At 39.8% G+C, this 22,857-nt stretch overlaps 1 protein-coding gene across 13 annotated transcripts in view; it reads right to left on the reverse strand.

The window, feature by feature from the left end:
- Nucleotides 1-22,857, reverse strand: part of Tenm2 (teneurin transmembrane protein 2) — a 1,239,808-nt gene that overhangs the window by 676,545 nt on the left and 540,406 nt on the right. For 2 of the 13 annotated variants that reach the window (XM_031353732.1, XM_031353726.1), the window contains exon 1: nucleotides 4,823-5,399. The exons of 10 other annotated variants lie outside the window; for them this stretch is intronic. In XM_031353732.1, coding sequence (XP_031209592.1) covers nucleotides 4,823-4,868 — 46 coding nt within the window. In that variant the 5' untranslated portion in view covers nucleotides 4,869-5,399. Of the gene's footprint in view, nucleotides 1-4,822; nucleotides 5,400-22,857 lie in introns of those variants that run through there. One more of the 13 variants, XM_031353730.1, reaches the window with a different exon arrangement.

Here is a 22,857-nt window from a genome sequence, read left to right on the forward strand (position 1 = left end):
TAGTTTGTAGACAGTAATTGACAACACAGGCAATTTGGGGAGGCAATTAACTCCAATAATATACCTTTTCATTGAGATGAAAACTCTCAAAGATCACACAAATTCATCATAATCAATGTCAGGAAACTGGAGATAAATCCAACGTGGATTGTGTCCAAATAGCAATAGCAAAGAGAGGGTACCACATCTTCTACACTGTGTGCCTCATCTTTAACAGTGAAGGTTTCCCTTACAAAGATATGAAATAAACATATGCATACCAAATCTGCCTTAATGAGGCCATGAAATCTACAGTGCACACAAGAAATCGCAACAATTACAATAGCATCCACATTCACTCTTCCCAGTTATATTTCTCAACTTTACTACCGGTAACTGGGCTAATGGAATGTGCACTGGCCTTCTGCTTTGGAGCCAGGCATTCTCTCCTCTGTTCCTAACAACATACCTTTAAAAGGGAGTCAATAGGGTAGTAGCATTGATAGTCTTAGAAGGTTACAGTGTAGTTGCAGAAGAGAGATATCTAGACAGATGTTTCAGAGAATCCTGGAGAAAGCTTTGCTGTGTGGATTGGTAATTCCACCCCTTCCTTACTCCCATACCAAGTTTCAACTAGTCTACAAACTGCCAAACATCTTTCCTGTGGGCACCCAAAATTTGTCTGGTCCTTCAAAGCCCATTACTGCAGTAGTATCCATCATTGCCTGGGGTCTATGTTTCCCACATGCTCCATCTGATGGTGCTGTCCCACAATATTTCATGATTTCATCTTCTCACCTATTTCAAACTATGCTGTCCACCTACACCAGCCTATTCTTGCCTGCTCTTCTGAGGGACAGAGGGAGGGCTTATTTGGTGTGTTCACCAGTGCTTTCCTGGTCCACCCTGTGGCTTCCACTTCTATAAAGAAGTCAGTGATGGGCAGGTGTTTCTCATCGTTAGGTAACGTTGGGCACATTTTATTCATGGTGCTTTTGATACAGGAAGTACTTTATAAGACGGTATGGGGAAAAAGAGAGGTGCAAACAACAGGTTAAAAAAAAAAACCCAGAAAATACAATCATACCACAAATGTAAGGCATTACTTTTTTTTTTTTTAAAGAAAGGAACAAAACAAGCCAACTACTACATATCCAACAAAATATGTACGTAAACCAAGGAAGAACAAAGCTGGAATGTTCTTACCCCGGTGGACTTCTAGTGCTAATTGCAAAATAGATGTAGTTGACACTCAGGCCTTTTAAATATAAACTCTTTCCTTCCCAGAAAAAAAAAGAAAGAAATGGGGGTTGTTTTATTAAAACATCCTATGGAGCATTTCACACCTCAGGAATGAAAACTGCAGAAGAAATACTTCAATGCAACAGGAAAATCCACCCGCACAGAGCCAGGTCTGCCTAAGGTAACAAAATTCAAAAGCTATCCGACGAAGGTCGGACTCTATTTCTGTGTGAAAGTGGTTTTGTGATGCCCAACAATCCCCTTATGTGAGGAAAAAAAAATACACGTCCCTTCTCCATTGAAATTGGTTAATTGATCATATCTAAAAATAAATATTCCCATAGACAGAGGTCATTGGTTGCTTGAAATTGCATCAGTTCGTGTCTGGGTACTAGAATCCCAGGCTCCCCTGGGATGTCTTTGTCATTTTATCACAATGATTACCAGCAGAGTAGTTCCAGCGTGGGTCCCCTCAGCTTCTAAGCACTTGCTTCTATTTGCTTTTGCGTTTTTTTATTTCCCCCACCAAGCTGTGTGGCTTTTGCTTTGTCAGTCTGGCACTTAATATCCAATGTTAATTACATTTCCCATTCTGAGGAGAACCCTATTGGGCTAATTTTTCAACATCATATAATGAAAGAACTTCAGTGACAAACCATGTAGGTTTTCGATTTAAAAAAAAAAACAACTGGTACATCTATGAAGAACTTAATATTCAGTGGGAAAACAGTCTCAGAGCAATGAAATTCTATTACTTTAGAGGTTGCATGCTTTTAATTTCTTAATATTTCATTACTTGTTGGCAACTGGTGCATATTTTTATAATGCGTTTGATCATGAGTCTTCTCGGGGTACTCTATTTCAGCTCCTCCTCTGACATCATATTTGCATGTTAAAGGGTTTTTGCATTCAGGGATGGAATGTTCTGAATAGCAATGTGCAGCTAACTTGATTTAAAAAAAACAAAAACAAAAAACAAAAAACAAAAAAACAGAAAACAGCAAATAGACTTCATATATAGGGCCCAAGGAGGACAATATTGTCGTTTACAAATCTAAATCAAGTCTGAATAGCTTTCTATAGAAAGACATAAAGGGTAATGATTCAATATAATACATTAATTAGCAAATTAGTTTGGAGAGAAGGCTCTGTTTCTTTGCCTCTTATAAGTCTACAGTTTTTCTTCTCTTTCCTGTGGGGGGTGGAAATAATCTTTTCTTTGCTCTCCAGCAACATCTACTGGAAAAGTCAGAAAAATGCTATTTATATGAATCAGATAGTTTGAGTACGGATACCACTGATTGTCATCTACCCTAAAGAGTGCCGGCCGAGTTGCCACCGGGTTACAGGACAACTCTCTGCATTCACTTTAGTCCTATGTCCTTCTCTAGGAAAGAGACAGAGGCTCGTGTGGTGGTAAATGGGCAAGGAACAATTTAAAATTTATGGCTGCCTCACCTTGAAGACGTCATTTTCATATACAGAAGTAGAAAATATATGTGATAAAGTTATAGTACCCGGGCATGTCTTCTGAACCCATACCACTCATTTAAGGCATAATCCTCATAGTCAGAAAAAAATGCCAAATAATAATAATAAGAAGAAGAATCATAAGAATAATAAGAATAATAATAAGAAGAAGAAGGAGGAGGAGGAGGAGGAGGAGAAGGAGAAAAAAGCCATCAATATTTAGGTGTACCAAGAGTCAGAAAAGAGTTCATTCAAGAAAGCAGCAGAGAGAAGGGATTCTGAGGAAAGCTACTTTACGATTCTGTCGAGTTTCTTAAGTTGAAGAGGAGAAAAACTACACGTGAGGCTATTTTTTTAAATTTGCCAGTGTACACTAACACATCTACACAGCATCCCATGGCTATATTGCTTTTCCTGGTTTACATCTCTCTATGAAATCCAATCCACAGAAAATAATTCCGTTTTCCTGTACCTGTACCAAGACCTTCCCGGGAAACTCCTACCCAGGATAAACTCTGGACCTTGTCCAGACATTGTCTGACCAGAGCCCCTTTCCACTTGTTCCCTGTTGCCCAGTACTGAGCCTGTTCCCATGCTCTCTCAAGGCTGAATCCATGAGCTGCACGTACAAGATGCCATTAGGTGGATCTGGCAACACAAGACATATCAGATCGAGGTGTTAAACAACCAGTCCAGTTTGGAAACTAAGCAAGAAAACATCCTATCACGACACAAATGCGTGAAATACCATCTTTCTGTGCTCGCTGAACTCCACAGAGCCATAGGAGAGCAGTTCTTCCTAGGGCCAAGCCTAGAGGCATTGACATCACCTTTCCATATTTCATTCCCGAGAAACACTCTCTTTAATCAAACAGTACACTTCGAAGGTACTTTCCCCTATGCCCACCAAGGTAATTTAAAAAAGAACTTAAATATGTCAGGTAACACTTATGAAAAACTTAATTTCAAAAGTTGGCTTATTTGTATTTTTATTTTTCCATTCTCAAATATCAGTTCATTCATGCCGGCCACAATTTCATTTTTTATTTTTTTAACAGCAGAGGCAATGGACACAAAAATCCACAAAAAGTGAGATTAACAGCAAATATCCCAAACTTTAAAAACAACATCTGTGGCCACAAACACCCTGTGCTGAGAGATTCAAGGATAGTGTATATTCTCTGTTTGTTCACCGTCAAAATAGATACGAGCCCTTTAAAGCTCCATCCCCGAGCTTGTCAAAGGAGAAATGCCACCAGATATAATCCAGAGTTCCCATTCATGGCGCACAAAAGGAATGTCCATCTAAAAGCCACTCTAGAAGAGGACTACAGGTATCCTAGATTTGGGGGCTTAAATCAAAGTTCCCACTTGAGTCTCATAATTAGCCCCCTCTGCCATTAAGGGGTCTTAGATCCAGAAAGCTTTATCCAACAGCACTCCCAGAGTTAACTCCCCCTCCAAACTGTCATAACTCGGTTCTCCTAATTATTTACTGGATGCCGTTCTAAGGCGTGCCCTCACCTGATGTTTTAAGTTCATATTTCATTTGGGACAACACTTAGTCTCCATTTAGAAACCGTCAACCTGTCTCAGGTTCAGGAGATTCAAGACGCGCCTCACCCACAAGAGCCAAGCCAAACACACCCAAGCAGCCAGACTTAAATAAACTCTGCCCTTTGCCGATACCTCCGGTGAGAAATTATTATAACGCATCAGAAGTTCAGTAAGAAGAAAAAAAATTCAAATACCATCTGTCTTCCCAGGGCTTAAGTCCTGGAGTTCAAAAACAGGATCAATTGAATTATTTTCCCCCTTCCCTTAGCTGTTTAGAATTTAACGTAATGCAAAGTGCTATTCTGATCAAAATCATCTTTCTCATCTCTCCCCTTAAATAAAAGGGAGGAAAAAATCATTCCATATAAATGCATTTACTATACAAATCTATTTTCAATTGAATTTGCAGCATGCTCTAATTCATCAAAATTAATACAGGTACTTTCTATGTTAAACAAAAGGAAGCCGACTGAAAAATCGGCTTCTGCTGCAGATGCCTTTCTCAATTACAAAACCGGTGAAAACAGAAATTTAACTAAGCCACTCGGTCAAACCCTCCGATCGGCGCTCTTACCTGCCTCAGCTGAAGGCTTTCTTCCCTTGTTAGCAGTGTGCAGCATCGCTAGCTCGCTCCAATCCTCACCACGGGCTCAAATTACACCACCGCTAAGTCCACCCCCTCGCCTTTCCCCTTCTCTGTCTTCTTTCCTTTCTATTTATTTTTTTCTTTTTTCTTTTCTTTCCTTTCTTTATTATTATTTATTTTTTTGCCAGCAAGAAAAATACTTATTGAGAGTGATTAGTTTTTGTTGTCCCTTTTAAGTCCCTCCTGCAGGAAGGAACAGGGGAGCAATGTGACGCCACCTTTTAATCTTTTGTAAGAGTGAAAAGGCAGAAAAGGAACGCTCGATCAAGCTGAGCTGCACACATGACTAAAACTCGCAGGAGACGCTGCTGCTTGCTGCCTGGCGAAAGCACCGCTAGGCTTGAGTGTAAGAACAGAGAAGAGAGGAGTCGATGGAATGTGACAACGTATGTGCATCAAAGGCAGGGGGAGAGAGAACAATGAGCAAGGGAAGACAGCGAGGAGAGGGAGAGATGGAGGGAGAGGGAGGGAGAGAGAGGGAGAGCAGAGGGAGAGACAGGAGAGAGAGAGAGAGAGAGAGAGAGAGAGAGAGAGAGAGAGAGAGAGAGAGAGAGAATACATACACACATGGAGAAAAGATAGAGCGGGGTTTCAGGCAGGGGACTCTGAGAATAAAGCCACAGTGCGGTGTCTGGCAGCTTCTGTTTTTATCTCAGCGAGCATGATCCGCGGCCTCTCTCATTTAGAAACACATCCGTGTATCTTCCAGGTTTGAAAACTGAGATAATCGCAGTGTGTCTCTGGTTTTGTCTGATTGGCATTTAACTGTGCGGTGTACCTGTGATTTTTTTTTTTAAGGATGCATTTGTGTGCAATTTATTTCGCATATTTATTTATGTAGGCAAAAATGAAAGCTGCTAATTTCTACGGCAATTTGCAATGTAGTTTTACTGGCAGATGGAAGTCTACTTACCATAACTGCTGACAAACTGCCACGGGTAAACAAAAGGAGAAACAAATGCTTCGTCTTGATAATTGTCTTTAAAAAAAAAAAGAAGAAGAAGAGCCCACCCTAAAATATTAGCACTTGCAAAAATAGTGTTTCTTGGCTCAAGTTTAAAAGGTGATTTTTCTCCCTTAGTTTTTAGAAAGAAAGGCACAATAAAAGGGAGATATGATGTTTGAAGGAAAGGTGATAGGGGAGAAGATTTTAGGAATGTGCACACCTAAATTCTTCCTGGTTTCCCTCCAAATGTGATGACTGGTAGCTTTCTGGAGTCCTGGGGCACTATTTGCCACGGACTTACACTGCATCTTCCTGCCGTCCTGCACTATTTTTAAAGGAGGTTCCATTTTAAAAAAAACAAAGTGGCAAAGAAATGATTTGCCCATTCACATCGCTTCCAATGCTGCCTCACTAGCTTTGTTCCATTTCCACTGTCCTCTTGCCACACGGGGGCCAGGGTTACACAGTTAAATTCCCTCAGTGACCTCTTTTATAAGGATGTAAATTGCTGATTCCAAGGTCAAGGATTTGGTAGAAGTTAGTTATTGGTGAGATGACTGCCTGTTTTTCCATGGTAACCTGAGCCAACACAGAAGTAAGCTAGCAAGAAGAGGAGATGTCCGCTCAACGTTTCGATGGACCATCTCCTCAAAACCATGTTTCTGTAATATCAGAAGGTAAAATCCACGCACCCGAACTAGAACACTTACCAATTCAGGAAAAAAAAAAAAACCCAAAACTTAACAACAATAACAAGATGACTCAATAGTCCATCTTTGAATTTCTACCACGTTATAGTCTAAGAGTCTGGACCTTCAGCATTTTGTAGTTTGGAATTCCTGAGGGAGTCAGATATAGAATACGAACTGGTCCAAAAAGAATAAGACACTCTTGCCTGCCCCAGTCACAACGTTGTATTCAAAGTGGGCTTGCTTAATCTTGTTAAAGCCAGAGCATAACTCTTTTCATGCTTTGCCAATAGGAGGATATATGTTTTGTTTGGACCCAAATAAAGAAGTACCCCCATCTTGGATACGCTCAGATGTATCTCTACAGATCATTAAGGCAGTAAAAAGAGTGGAGAACACACAGTGGCTGAACAGAAGGCTACTGGCCAGAGGACAGAGGGCTTAGACTGGAAGAGAAGCTGCAAGGCGCCCCCCCACCCCCCTCCCGCTTTCAGAAAGGGTTGAATTCCAAACTCTCCACAGAATTTTTCCAGAGCACATTGAAAGCAGCAGCCTCAGTGTGACATTATTGATACAGGGTCTAGAGTTAAAATTAACTTTAGACGAGGGAATATGTGGACTGAAGAATTTTCTGACAATAGAAATCTGTTCCAGCTTCACAGAAGTGGGGAAATGGGGAGACTGGGGCTTATTGAACTGGGGAGCAAATGACAGTCAATGAAAGATGAAAAACAATCAACTCAAGGCCAGGCAAAGAGATTTTTTTAAAGCTGTAAAAGGCCACCAGTGGTATTCCTCATGTTGATCACATATCCAGGGAGGAGGTAGGTAGTTATCGTCTATAGCTTACTAGATATGATAATTTTTCAAGATTTCTTGAATGAGGGTGGGCTACCAAAGATTAGTATTTCTAGCTGGAAGTGTGACTTTCTTTCTATGGCTTACTTCTCTATAGGCTATCTTCATATGTACCTGCTTAGACTGTGGTTTATATTCTGTTGTTTACGTTCCCAGTGTCCCAGCCCCAGCTACCTGCTTGCTCTGTAACCTTGACCAAATCAGTTTTTTTTCTTTTTTTTTTTTTTTTTTTTTTTTTTTTTTTTTTTTGTGGATAACTTCTTGCCTTAAAACGAACACGAGTCTCTGTGCTTCGCGTGGTCTGTCACCAGGAATAAAGAACGCATGCATTGTGTGTGGAGTTCGAACTTAGCACACAGCACAGGCTTTGACATGGCAACCCCTTCATTGTGAGGAAATCCTCTCAACTCCTTTAACATTTTTTAAAACGGAAAACATAATATTTAATCGCCTCCAAATGGATGACACATGAAGACTTCTCTCCACTCTGACCTTCCTTACACGATCTAGTTGTTGACACTGCCCTCTGGGTCTTCCCACTTGAATAATGCACTTAAAAAAACCCCAACAAGTTCTACAACCAGACCAGTGAATCTGCCCACAAAGCAAGCTTTCTACCCAAACGTCCTCGTCAGTGTAAAATGTAAAGATCTTGGAGACAGTCCTGGTTCATTTCTTTCTTCTGTCAGCAATCATTCAATTTCCTACACTCACCAAACACCACTCCCACATTTTTCAAAGATCTTGAGGCTTCATTTCCAGACCCCAGCCTCATCCTGATCTCTGCTCTGCTCCAGTTATTCCTTCCTGCAGTCCTTCTCTGTCTGTGTGAGACACAAGCATGGTACAGATAGGCAGTATCCGTCCTGAGGACAATGCCAGGGCCTTGCCAACTCCTATATCAGATTGTAACACCATCCTCTTCTCTTCTCAAGAAGGCACTTCAGATCCCACTGAAGGAGAGTGACATTATTCTAGGTGTGACCTTGAATCAGCTCTAACATATAAAACAGCTAATCTGTGGCACACCAGCACTTTCCTATTATCGCCCTGTTAGTTGAGACACCTCTCCCCCTGTCATGACACAGCTTATTGAAAACAGCCATTTGAAGAGGTTTTCTTTCTTCTCCAATTCATCCTTCACAAGCCAGAATAACCTTCTTAAAATGCCACTTTGAATGACATCTGTTCCCAATAGTTATTGATCGGCCAATTGAAAGTCTGTTTTATTTCATTATCTTACGTATTGGCTTAAAAAAAAATCATCAAAGGTTCACAATTCCCTGGAGAATAAAGTGCAGATTTCTTTGCTACACATTGAGTCACCTCTGTGGTTTGACACTGACTATTCCTGTAAATGTTCCTCTATTGCTGTCACAGAAGATCCTGTCCCCTCAGCCCAGCACATCTGCAAACCCTCACAGCTGCACACAGCCCCAGTTTCCTTTAGAGTGCCACCCCAAGCCGATCTACTGCACGGCAGCATATTTAACTGCAATCTCTTGATCTAAGACCAGAACAGTTACAAGTCCTTCAAAAAGACGCCCTTGACCTTCCTGGTTTACAGCAATGAAATTGCTTTAATCACAGTAGCTATCCAAGAGCCCCAGGAAAGGTGGCATATATCATAATTAGGAGCTTAGCTTTGGACTTTGCCCTAGGTCCAAATCCTGACCCTGGAATTTGCTTCCTAATTGTGGAACATTGGTTAAATACTGTCTTCCCTAAACTACTTTCTTCATTTATAAAATATGGTGAGAACTTCATTATCTAATACACGAAGAAGAATAAGTACACATCGCAGTTCAGATGTAGAATGCACACAATAAAGAGCAGTTAGCAATCATACAAGGGCCCTCTAAGTCAAAAGGACTCATTACCTCCAATTTCTAACCCTTACCATGACCCACTGAATGGCTGCTATTAGAACCATTTACAGAAATAGAACTGGGGGCTAGCAAAGGATCTCACCAGATGTCACACAAACAACATGTGGAAAAGCCAAAGCCTAGCCTTTCTGCCTTCTAGGTTTCTACAAATCTATACCACTCATACAGACCTTACCCTAGACCACATTAGCTTAGCATGATTTGAGTTTTCAGGTTGTGGACAATGTTTCTAATTATATTCTAGATGAAAGGAGAGTGGTATTCATGTTGGAAATGTCTCTGCATTTTTAGTGCCTTCCATAAATCTTTAAACAAAGTAGCTTGCTTACTCGGTAAATGTTTGTTGCCTGCTCGATCATCTCTACTCTCGGGGATTAAAGTTTTCAACCACATTGAAATTCAGGGACACTATTTTGTGAGGAAATGGCTTCATCATGAGCCATCATTCATGAACACCATCATAATTATACAAAATAATATAAAAGACAGACATTACATGTGAATGAGCCAACAGAAATGAGTGGGATCCTCGTCAGAGGCTCTGTAGGAAAGTGACGTTCGTGGACCTGGCTTCTAACACATGGTATTTATACTCTGCTGAAAATGTAGCCCTCAGGCCACCAATTCCATGCATGGAAAGGGGAAGGTTAATAGCTGAAAATCATCCTTTTAAGGTTACACAGAAAGTCAAGAGCAACCAATCAAACACTCACAGCATCCAGTAACCTTTAATTCTTCTTGTTAAATAAAAGCAATAATTACCTTCTCATTTATCTTCTCTCTGGATAAGTCTACATAATTCTAAAACAAACCAGATCGATGTAAAAAATTCAGGTGACCAACATGTTTTTCTGTGTACACGGTACTGAACAGCACTGTTGAATTTGAAAGAAGTTGAACAATTGCTATAAGACACATGCATGCATGCACACATGAACACAAGCATGAACACACAGAGAGACAGAGACAGAGAGACAGAGAGATACACACATAAGCCTAGTTTCTAATGTATTTTTGTATTAACAAGAAAAGAAATACTCTGTGTTCCTCTCATATCATATTCATTGGTATAAATATCTGCATATGCATCAGGAAGTAAGGATTCTTTTACTGTTTCTCACTTCTGTGTTCATATGAGGTACGCAGTGTGTTCTCAATACATATGGGGTTGATGAATGAATGAATGAACAGTAAATTCCTTTCTTCCCCTTTCTTATTGCCTTTCTATGTACTGTCCTTTCACAAAGGATTTGTTTTGTGAGATACATGTTACTGTTTGTTCAATATAAAATTCTCTTAGCTTCAAAGAATCCTTTCTAGATTATGTTAGCTCATGGTAAATGCTCTTCTCTCAAATTTCAAAGCACCCTTTGCCTGGAACATTTTATTACATATGATTTTACAATTAATCTTACCTTGCCACTGAAGATGCCATAGTGTTGGTGAGCTATTTTTCTTCTAATAATTCTAGGTCACTTTTACTGGATTCATATCTTATTTCTCATACATTGATTTCAAGTGTCCTGAAGGCTGAAAGCATTGTGTTTATTTTCTGTATAATATATATTGCTGTACCTTGGAGTATTACTGGATACTTAGGTTGTGCTTATAAAAACATGTTGATTTGGTTTTTATACTGAACATCCTAATAGGTATGCAATTACATCCTTCAGAATTTATGGAAAGAAACTTATCATACAGTGCCTGGCCTTTAAGATTTTGCTAGAATATATTGGGAATAGGAGAAAGACTGCATAGTATTTCTTTTAGGTGTCTTACCCTAAGCATAGCCTGGTTCAATTATTAATATTTATTTCAGTATGTATACACACATATAATGTTTTATTTCTCTGTCTCTCTGTATTTCTGTCTGTGTCTGTGTCTGTGTCTGTGTCTGTGTCTGTCTCTCTCTCTCTCTCTCTCTCTCTCTCTGTGTGTGTGTGTGTGTGTATGTGCGTGTATGTGTGTGTATAGGTCAGAAGACAACTTACAACTTGTAGTAGGTTCTCTTCTTCCACCTTCTGGGATCCAAGAATCAAACTCAAGACATCAGGTTCCCTTACTGAGCAATCTCATTGGCTCCAGGGTGTATATCTTTGAGCACATGCTTTGAGCACCACTGTTTAAGAACATGTCATAATTACATCATCCCATCCAATTAAGACTTTCATGGAGGAAGCATTAGTAAGTTGGCCCCTGGAAGAGCCTCCTCATCATTTATACATTAGTTGGAAGTCAGCTCACTGTGACCCATCAGAAACTAGCCTTTAGAGAAAGGTTTTCTGGATTCCAGTGGGTCTCTTCTGTGGGTCATTTCTGGGCAATTATACATTCATCTCCTAAGGGAAGTTTGTTTTTCCTTAGGGTGACCATGACAGGAAGAGGACATAGCAGAACGGTTCTCATCCTAACAAGCCTTTCTCCTCTGACAAAAGGAGTTTTTTTAGGGAGATTTTTTTCACCCACATAGTGCTTGTGTCTGTAGTCACTGGAGACTCACGCTAGTGGAACTGTCTATAAATGACTGCTTTTCAAAATGAAAATAACAAACATTCTTCAAAACAGAACAAAAATAGAACATAACCTTTGAAGTTTCAAAAAATGCCCTTAATGTATCTTTATTTATAAAGATAAGATAATTCATGTCCATTTTCGTGTCCGTTTGCAAAATAGGAATGAGCACATAACATAATTAAAGGTTTGTGTTATAAATAGTTTTCTTAAATTAGCTTATTGAATATTGTAATTATGTCATATCTTATTTAGCCAATTAAAAGCAATTATTTTGCTTATAAAATTGTGCACATTAATTACCATGTTCTGGCATGTTGGCTTTTGTCTATGGATCAGAAGTCTGTCTTGCCTATTTTCCGTTTCTGTCTCGCATGGTGGTTTGAACAAGCCCTTAAGTGAAAAACCAAAGTAGCAGCCTTCTAATCGTAAAACAAAAATGGAAAAAGCCAATCAGGAGAGAAGCTCAAGTCTCTGCTTCCCATGGTGGACCGAACAGAGCTGGCCTCAATGAAACGCTAAGAATTTATGTTCCTCTCCATTGAGTTGAACACAGGCTTTGGTAGACTGTTTGGTTCTTGTTACTGATGTTTTTCAATATGGAACATTTGAAAGCATCCAACCAGAAGTTGCACAATGATCACAGCCTTGAACATATTCATCAGAAAAACTCATTCACTGCTATGGGTTTTCTTTTTACTGTAACCAGTGTGCTGCAATGTTTGCCAGCTTCTTCAATACTCTCACCCATGACAATCACAAAAGCAATTCACAACCTGACTTATCAGATAGTTCTGTTTTACAATAATCTGGTTGCTATTTGTAAAATCCAGGATAAAACAGTGCAATTTCTGATGTTGAATATCTGAAAAGCTCCGGAAGCTGTGCAGGCGAGATATGCACTAAAATCTGTAATGCAATGGAATTACAACAGACAGACATTCTAGAGGGTGCACACTCTAGTGCATCTCGGGGTACATGGCATTTTGTGGTGCTGTTTTGGAAATTTGCAAACAAATTCTGCATTTAGACCGACTGTCCCTTCCTTCATTTTCTTTATCCCTGAATTTAACTTTTGTACTATATGTATGTATATATATATATACATATATATATGTGTATATGTACACATATATATGTGTGTGTATATGTGTGTATATATGTATATATATAATATATATGTATATAAAACATATACATATACAGAGAAATATGTATATGTGTATACATATATATGTGTGCATGTGTATGTGTGTATATATGTATATATATGTGTATATAAAACATATATACATATATAGAGAAATATGTATGTATATGAATATATATGAAAGTTTTCTAAAGAAGAATTGCCCTCCCAAGACAATAATTACTCTTTCCAGAAGAAACTGAGTGTAAAGATGTCAGTTAAGTAATTTCTTTCACAAGCTGGCTCCTAAATCTCTCTTTAGATGTATTATAAAAGCAATATTTTTCTGATGAGAATTTAACACACGTGCACACACACAGAGTGGTGATTTTAATGGCTGGCAAATCCCCTGTAAAATGGGGCTCACACAGTAATAAACAAACCAACCATTTTTCTGGTCATTAACCTAGGCAGATGTCAAAGGCCACTGTCATGGATACCTCCCTTAAAGAACAGAGGCAGTGGTTCAAGCCTCTGGGGGTGTTTTTATTATACAAGCATTACTGCATGAAGGAAATGGGAATATCATGTACCACTGAGAGGCAGTATAGTGCAATAAAAAGTTATCATATTTCAATCCCCGATCAGCCACCATCTGAATATACGACACTGTTCAATTTTTTTAAACCTATCTCAACCTCTCTATCCAATAAATGGGACTACTATCTGCCACTTTGTGATGTGGTTAATAAAATGCATCAGCATGCTTACAAAGGCAGAGCTCTTAAGCCTCTCTTTGTGCAGTTAAGAGTCTACATGTACAAAAAAAAATAAACAACAACACAGAAACTATATTTGAGATGCCAAGTGTTCTGAGGACAGCAAGCATCAACTGCTAGAGTGATGTAATAAACCATGCAGTAGATCTGGGCTAGCTGAAAGAATTAACGCAGCTTGCCTGCCTCTGCCATGAGTGCCATAGCATGAGCTTTGAAGATGCTTGGTAAATATTAGCTGATGATGGCATTGACGAGGTACAGTCACAGCACTAAGTGAATTACTAAGTTTACAATTGTCAGAAAACTCATGGAATAATTACTGGCAATAAAAGAAACTTAGCCCCGACCTCATTTACTTTGCCATGATATTATCTCATGCACAGTAAGAAAGCCACCCCTCTCTGGAAGTGTAATAGCCCTGTCCTCCCTCAAGTCTTAGGAGAATAAAAATAAGGTCAGGCTGAAGAAAAAAAGATCTGAATTTGCATACTTCTTAACACTTTCCTTGTCACCACTCCGGTGCAGTCCACCCTCTTTTCTTTCCTGGATTACTCTAAAGTCTTCCATTGTCAACTTTTGGCTCCCTGTGGCTGATTTGCTATGACTCAAATGTATCCGACCCTTTCATATCTGTGTGCTTGTACACTTCTCTCTTACACTGGCTGTGTGATCGGTATGGCAAAAACCCTTTTGGAAAATGGGGACTAATACATGCAAAAGTACCGTAAACTCTCATATACTGGGGCTTGCACTGTTGAAATGGGGCAGCTGCCATGAAACAAAAACTTTTCATTGCCTCCTAGAAGATGGAAAGACAATACCAGCCTCTCCATGGAATTCATCCCTCATATGAGCCACCAGCAGGACAGAACTGTAAGTAGGGACAAAACCCAGCAAAAGATATGCCTAGGGAAAACACCAACATCTGAGACTCAGAATCCGTGCCTCAATGCTATTTCAAGCCACCGAGTTATGATGCAGTTTGTTATCTAGGGGTGATAACTGATATGAGTCCCCTAGTGATTAGTTGCAATTTAGCAGCAGTGTATCATTTTCTAATGAGAATCAGATACTCTTCACTCTTCTGCTGGAGATAGCCAGCAATTCCTTCTGTCCTACGTCTTTTGAATGTTCCAAAGACACATTCTGATCTCCCCTTGTGTGACCAGGCTTCCTGCTTCCTCATTTCTCCTTTACTCTCTTCTACTCGGCTTCACAAGTCTCTAGGAACTTCCCTGAATATGGGTCACCCTCGCAGACTCCTAATGTGCTCCCCTCAATGTCATTCGCACAGTGAGGCTATCCCCATCAGCCAGTTAAAAACTGCATGATGCCTCATCCCCACGTCACAGCTCCATATATTCCCTCCCATACCCTTGATATTTCTAAACCATTATATAGTAAACTAATTTTAGTCTATGTCTGACTGTTTTTATCACAGTGAAAACTCTAAGAGGATTTCCTGTTGGACACTCACACCTAGAACCTTGTCGAGTATGAATGTAAGATTTGCTTGGTATTTGGTAAATCACAAGGTAAGCTCTTTGAGATTAAGAATCCCATGGCGGGGGTGGTCTTCATTAAACGATAGGGTAGAGAGTATATAGATTCTGGAAGGGTAGCCAGCTAGTGTGACTTACAGAGATACAGAAGTAACCTTGAAGGCAAGAAGACAGAAGGTCAAGATGCTTCTTTAGGGTGTAGTGATTAGCAGGTGGAGCAGGTGGTAAGAACCCCATTAAAAAACAAAGCAAAACAGGAACCTGGCATTAGAGCAGCCTTGAGGGAAAGGCGGCGGGTTAGCCTAAGGGATGTAACACTAAGGGTGTTTCCAAACGGTAAGCTGGATCTCTTTCAGAACAGAAAGCTTGTGCTGTGTTTGTACCCCACCCGTAAGCAATGCCCCTAATAATACTAAAGGAATGTGTCCAAGTCCTTTTGCTGCTGTTCAGGGTCAAGACTATATACCAAGCCCTACTTACAGCCCTATGACAAGGCTGCCGTTCTCTTAACATTTATTCTCGACATATGTGAAAATCACAAGGTTCTTCATTTTCTTTAAACGTGGGCTCCTGATGGATTTGTCTGACCATTTACCTGCTGAAGCACCAAATACAGGCTTCCGCTTGAACACTACTTAGTGTGTTCTTCATGGGAGAGATCCATCTAGCAAGCACAAAATTCAGCCCTACTAGGCAGTCTTCAACATTTGGGATAGATGAGTACTCAAGAATTTCTCTTAGGGCAGGACAGATCAGACCCCCAGATGACTTAACTTTACCCCACAGCCTCAATCTTGGTGCAAATGTCTTTAGAAGTTATGTGTCTAATTTTTTTTTTCTGATACTCAGCAATTATTTATTATCTGGGACCATATTTGTATTGTTTATAGCAACCATGCCAATTACTAGGACGGAAAAATATCTTTAAGATCAACTAGAGTCTTCTCTGTGTGGAATAAAGGATGCTAGTTTCTTAGAGCTGTTCATATACAGTTTTCTATGTTTAATTTACCTAAAAATGAAAATGGTTAAGAAGCAAAGATTGTGGGAGATGTATGGTGGGACGCCGCTGCAGCCTGGCACACAGGCTGATAGATGGAGCCCTCGGAATTCCTGGGAGTACTTGCTAACTCACTGTTGTAGCTCACTGTTTCAGAGTGGCAAGAGCCAGCCTGTCCAACAGCACATCTCTGCCACCTCCCCAGCACCTGAGGTGCTTCAGTTAGTTGTGGCCTTTTGTAAATCCCAGACACCACAGGACACAGCTCTGATTCCGGCCTAGCCAAAGATGAAGCTATACCATGGTGCTAGCATTCAGATTTGGGTAATGGTTCTAATGCATACATTTTATCATTTGATCCCACTTAACATACAATATTTACTTCAGGATTTGTGGTGGGGGAAATGTCATGTAACAAAAAAGAAAAAAAAAACCCAAAAAACAAAACAAAACAAAAAAACTTTTAGCTTAATTACCAAAGATGTAAATGTGGTCTCACTTGCAGAATAAAGTTTCTCTTAACAATGAGGTGTAAATTGGTGTGTGCCTACTCTGTTCACAGTAGGAATAGAACCTAACACTCGCCTCCTCGCCCTTGGTTTTGCAATAGTAACTAGGAAATGAATGTGTCCTTGGAAGTTCCTGCAGCATTTCTGATTTCTTAAGAGGGAAAAATAAAAAGAGAAAGCTAGCCGGTTTCATGCTGTATCCCTCTACCTGCTGCAAGGACATTTATTTTGCATTTCTAGCATCTGTATTGAACTATGGACTGAGGCCACATGACTTGACCTCAGTTCCGGGGCATTAGAAGTTCACCCTTCTCCAGCTATTCCTCTGTCCCATCTTTTGTGGCCTCCTCCATATCCTCAGATGGAGTGAAATTAAGCAGGGAAGCAGTCTGTTATTTGTACAATGACCTTGGGCCCCTGGGGGAATTGAAGGCACTATTCTTTCCACTTCTGATGTTTTACATTTCAAAGAGCCTAGCTCTCTTTGATATTAAAGAATGAAATATGCAATGTAATTGTTATTGTTTTATGACCTTTAATAGGTTAATCAGGTTCTCCACTGTGTGACTCGGGTGCCCGAGAAATGATTTGCCTCACAGTGTGGATGGATTCTGACAAAGGGGTTCAACATTAATATTTGAGGGAATGACCATACTCTGGTGTCTAAATCCTGAAGAAACAGGATGACTTTGCTTACCTTAAGTCCTCCATGAGTAATAGAGAATCTGTCAGCTTTTAGTGGTCTTGACATTTTGGGCAAGATCATACTTTGTTGCTGCATGCAGGGGTGTCTCATACATCCTGGGACATTTAACAACATAATGGTTCTCTGTCCATTAGATGTCAAGAATAGTCCCTTCCGCACTGTACCTCATTCTGATGGATGACAATGTAGCTTGTCTACACAATGCCATGCCTCAGGAAAGGAAATCTACCCCAACTGAGGAACAAGGGCCGAATAAAAGAAAATGGAGTGGTGGTAGGTAGAGCTAGAATTGACTATTGTAAATGATATTTAATGTAATAGTAGCCAATATTTATCAGGAACTCACCCTAAACCAATTAGCACTATGCTGACAGCTTTCAATGTTGCATCTCATTTGATACTCTTAACAAACCCATGTGAGAGTAATTATGTCTTGCAACTTACATGTAAAGAAACTGAGGTGGACTGGACATAAATAATTTACCCAAGAGCATTGGACTAGAAACAGAGAAGCATAGAAACTCTTCCATGCTTGCTTTAGTCCCTGTCTTTGAGCTTATAGTCTGAGAATGAAAATAAATCATATTGAGAATTGATTGAGTACCTCTGTGGTCAGGACTTGTACTAAACAGGTCCAGGCAAATATATAAAAACCCACCCTCTCATGATACATGAGAGAGTGATACATGTCCTCAAGAAATATATGCAAAACAAAAAGTATGATATAGAAATAAATAACTGACACAGTAGAGTTCATATTTAGAATTTCTTAGGCCATCACATCTCAGCTTTAATGGGACTAGGAATCACCAGGGTCTTACTAGAGCACAGGTTCTCCTCCCAGAGGTGTGGGCTGCATGAAACTTTGGCTTCTGAATTTCTAACCAGCTCCTGGACAAGGGTGGCCCCTGGTCAAAAGCCCTTACTCTAAGCATGTAGCCTTTAGTGCAGTGGGAAATGTCACTTCATGTTTTTCAAAAGTGAGGTTCCATGGAGCGTATCTGGAATGCCAAGAAAGCACCAACACAGAGCAGAAGGAGGAGGAGGAGGAGGTGGGGATTGCCTTGGCTCTAAGAGCCTCACTTGTCTCTCAGCCCTTCCCTTGGAACATCTATGCTGTGCCTACTCGAATCCACTGCCCACATACACAGCTAAACATCTGCTATTTTAAAGGACAAATATTAATTTGAAGCACAAAACACCTACCCACCAAACATAACTGGTTTCTGCAAATACATTTTTTTATGTACAATTTTGTACCTTTGGAAGACAATGCTTCAGTATCTCATGCTACATAAAAAAATTCCATTCTTTTCCATTCCCACCCTCCACACCCATTGTGACCTGAAAATGACTATTTGCTATATCTAGCCAAGAGTCAGTATATAACAGGGGTAAAAAATACATGTGGTAGGCCAAAAAAAGAGGACCTTTAATCCAGAGAATGTCACAATTAAAATGACAGTTATGAGGACTGCAAACCATGTTACCATTAATTTAGCAGTGTTTAAAAAGACAGAAATAGAGTTGTATAATAAACATTCACAAAGAAATTGTTTGGGAACTGATCTCTACTAATGGTTGTGGCCTCTTTGCCCAGACCACAGTGACCGCTGCAGATCACAAATTGTTTTGTGACATCTGGGTTTGACCGTAGGTTGTAATGAAGGGGATGCATTTGGAGTCACTTGGCTCTCTGAACACATCCAGCTAATTCTCTACACACATGGCAAGGGGATATAACAGGAAAGAGTTGCTGTGATGTAGAGATGGACCATAGTTAATGTTAAGGCTGAGAGGTTGGGAAGTGGAACCAACCAATTATTGCTAATATTTTCTACTTAGATATAAAGTGGGAGGTCTAAAATAGGGAAGGAGTGTGTGTATGTGTGTGTGTGTGTCTGAGGGTACTGGCATCACTGCCGCTCAAAATGCACACAGTTCTGCAGATGAATGTGAGTTACACTATGATGTGAGCATCTGCTGTGTACCAGGCCCTGGGTTATGCTGGTCAGCACTCTGCTACTTTGATCTCAAATTTATGTGAAATAAAACATTTTCAATTCCTGGGTGACTGACATCACCTTTATTTGGTATTACAGAGACTAACCTCCTCCTGACTACCTTGATAATTACTTCTATTCCTTGATTATATTTACTTGATGTGTACTATGTTCTTTAATCTCACACTTATCTCTTGGCTTCCTCTGAAACAACATATATTTGTGAAATTGTAAGTTTAGAGTACTTCTAAGGGCTGAACAAACCAATGGTTATAATATTTAAATAGACATGTGATTATTGAAAGACAATGCCTTCATTTTGGACTTAAGGTTTGGGAGAGATTCCCATCAGCCAGCCAATGCTAGCTGACCGCTCCCTCTAGGACTCCAACAATGCAAAGGGGTAAGAGTTGGTAGAGGCTGGGCCTTCTAGCCCTGACTTATGACTACATTTTGGACAACATCTATTCCAACATGCCAGACTCTGATCCTTACTGTTGTGCTTGCACAGATTACCCAAGTGTTCTGTCTTGAGATTTTGAAGAATCTTATATGTAGTTAATGTAAAAAGAAGTCAAGTTCGTTTGCCTCAAATGCTTAGCAGAGTGGCGGTCAACACTGCATCTCTGCAGGGTGAAATACTATGGTTTCTCTAGGCTTCAGATTGTTCTAGAAAATGAGCACAATGTACATAAATCTTAGATTAAGTTGGAGGTTTTCAACACCAACTCTATTGCCACCCTGTGGGTGACCATCCTGTGCATTGTATGGTGCATTCATTTGAGCAGCCTCACCCTCTATCCACTAGATGCCAGTAGCTACCCCAAGTCGTGACAGCTAAAAATGCCACTAGATATTGCATAATGTTCTCTGATGAGCTGACTCACTCTGTGTTGTGTATAACTGGGATAAAGGAACTAAAGTCGGCAAGGTACTCAGGGTAGCCTATGCCATAGTTCCAGAGCCCAGTAGTATTCATTGCATTTATTAAGCAATTCATGTATACTAGATGTCTACTTAAGAACTTAAAGCCTACTATATCATTGAACACTCACATGATCCTGAGAGTTAGGATGTATTAAGACTCCCATTTTACAGATGAGAAAAATAAGTATCTGAAGAAAAATAACTTTTATTGAGGACTCACCATTACCTTAAGCACAGTTAGTACTCTATGGAACCCCACAGTTCTGGAACTCTTGTTCCCAGGCTTTCTGTATCCTAACAGCTGCAGAGGGGAAGTCTCCTCAGAAATTAGGAATGAGGAGGAGAAAAGGGAAAAAAAAATAGGCTAGGATTTTTTTCATCGAAGATTGTATCTCAAATGAAGAGACTAACAAAGAAATCTATAAGGTAGCTAACACGTACAGGTGGTCAATAATTATACAGTGCATTTTTCGGTAGTTTATACATACACATAAACACACATGCACGGACCTTTGCATGTATACACACAAATGCATGCAGAAACACAGGCACCCACATATAAACACATTTGTATATGAAATTCTCATAATGTATGTACAGACTTATAACTTTCTCAGAACTGGTAAAGGTATAAAACAACAACAAAGTTAACATGCATGTCAAAATAAATAGAGACGGAGGAAGGGGTGTTGATATATGCATACACATCTAGGTAATCAAGGGGATGAAAAGGGATTATTATTCTAGTTTAAGAGCTCAAGAATATCCTAGGAAATATAGCAAGTTCCTCATTTATGAAACAAAATGACCAAATAAACAAACAAGAAAAGAAAATATGTTTTAGGTCTAGTCCTTAGCTAGCACTGTAATGAGTTTAGGGGATTCCAGTATTTCACAAATAGGCATGCCTGTTGTGTTACTGTAAAAAGTCAAAGTAGAAGGCCAAAGATGTCTGCTGATGCGGCTGTCTAAAGTCAGAATGATGACCAGTACAGACTGGTGTGTGTATGTGCATGTGCGTGTGTATGTGTGTGCATGTTTATGTGTGTGTGCATGTGTGTGTGTGTGTGTATGAGAGAGAGACATAGAGATAGAGCCGGAGATATAGAGTATAGAGACACGGGAACACACACAAAGAGGCAGTGAGACAGACATAGAGAAAGAAATGCTTCTGTTGTCCCCACCTGTGTTGGGCCTTTTGTGTTGTACCAGGTAGCCTTCTTACTGCAGTGTCCTAAGGCATCCAGTGTGACTTGTCGCTGGCACACAGTAGTTTCCACTTAGGGCTCTGAAAAGCTCAGACAACTACAGAGCCCACTGACCTTGACCACAAGCTAGACATTGACCTTTCTGGCTGCCTTTCCCTTTCCCAGCAGAATCAAACAAAACAAAACAAAATAAAACAAAACAAAACATAGTCTGTAGTCTTTGATGTTCTGGTAAACAAGGTGTAAGTTTCTATAAGCACACATGTATTATCCTCCTTGACAAACAAAAACACACGAGAATCAAGTCAATACAACCAGAATAAGCAAATACAAACACAAGAATCTGACATAGAATGTGTATACTTATGCATATTTCTTTATGCATTTATATAAAAGAGAAACAAATACAGGCTGTGAATAATAATTCAGAAAGGTGCTGGTCAAACCTTCCTCTAATGTCCCAGAGTCAAGGCTAATGTTATCTTACTAAGTTTGTCATTGTCAAACACAGAAAAATGAGAGCTTTTCTACATTTGACTGAAAGTCTTTGTATTTCTACCAGTCTGAAATAGAAACTTGCAATTAAATCAATTAAGCAATGAAAATCAGATATTCCATTAAAATCTAATTTTCCTCATATCTGATTGGTTGTAACTCAACCAAGCTGGAAACAGATGAGAGAGGCAAAAGGATTCCAAGTTGGAGACCCAGAGAAAAGGAAACTATTCAACATGTTCACAGCAAATGGAATCACAGCATTTTCTTTTGCTTCTGCTCCAGTGCATTTAGCCATTAGGGGTTCCCCAAACATCGACTTTCAGAACTAATGCTGAAGACTGGGAGGAGAGGATCAAGGTTTCCTTCTCCTCTGTCTTCCTCTTGCAGGCATGTCCTTGAGGTTGCTTTTGCTCCTTACAAAATTTAATAGGCTAGCCCAAACTCCAATTCAGACAATATCGCCTTATGTCTGGTGCACTCCAGCACGTTTGAAATTCCCTTGCTAAGATCGACAGTCAGATTGGCATTGGCTATGTTTGCTGATTCAAAGAGTTACAGAGACCACATGTGTTCAGGAGGCATTTCTGCTTTTTAGGAGCAAAATGGAGGACTTGGTTCTTGGGGGTCAAGGGAAAAAGCTTGACAACTGACTGGATTATTCTTTCCCAGTCTGGTTCTTTCAGTTGCATGAGCTGGCTTTTTCTACACCAGCAATCACCCTGTGGACAGAACAGAGTTTTTGAATATGAAATAGAAAATGACTCCACATGTTGCTGGAACAGAAAGATTAAAAAGAGAAGACAATAGCT

The sequence above is a fragment of the Mastomys coucha genome, unplaced genomic scaffold (assembly GCF_008632895.1).
Source record: "Mastomys coucha isolate ucsf_1 unplaced genomic scaffold, UCSF_Mcou_1 pScaffold5, whole genome shotgun sequence".
Lineage (NCBI taxonomy): Eukaryota > Metazoa > Chordata > Mammalia > Rodentia > Muridae > Mastomys > Mastomys coucha.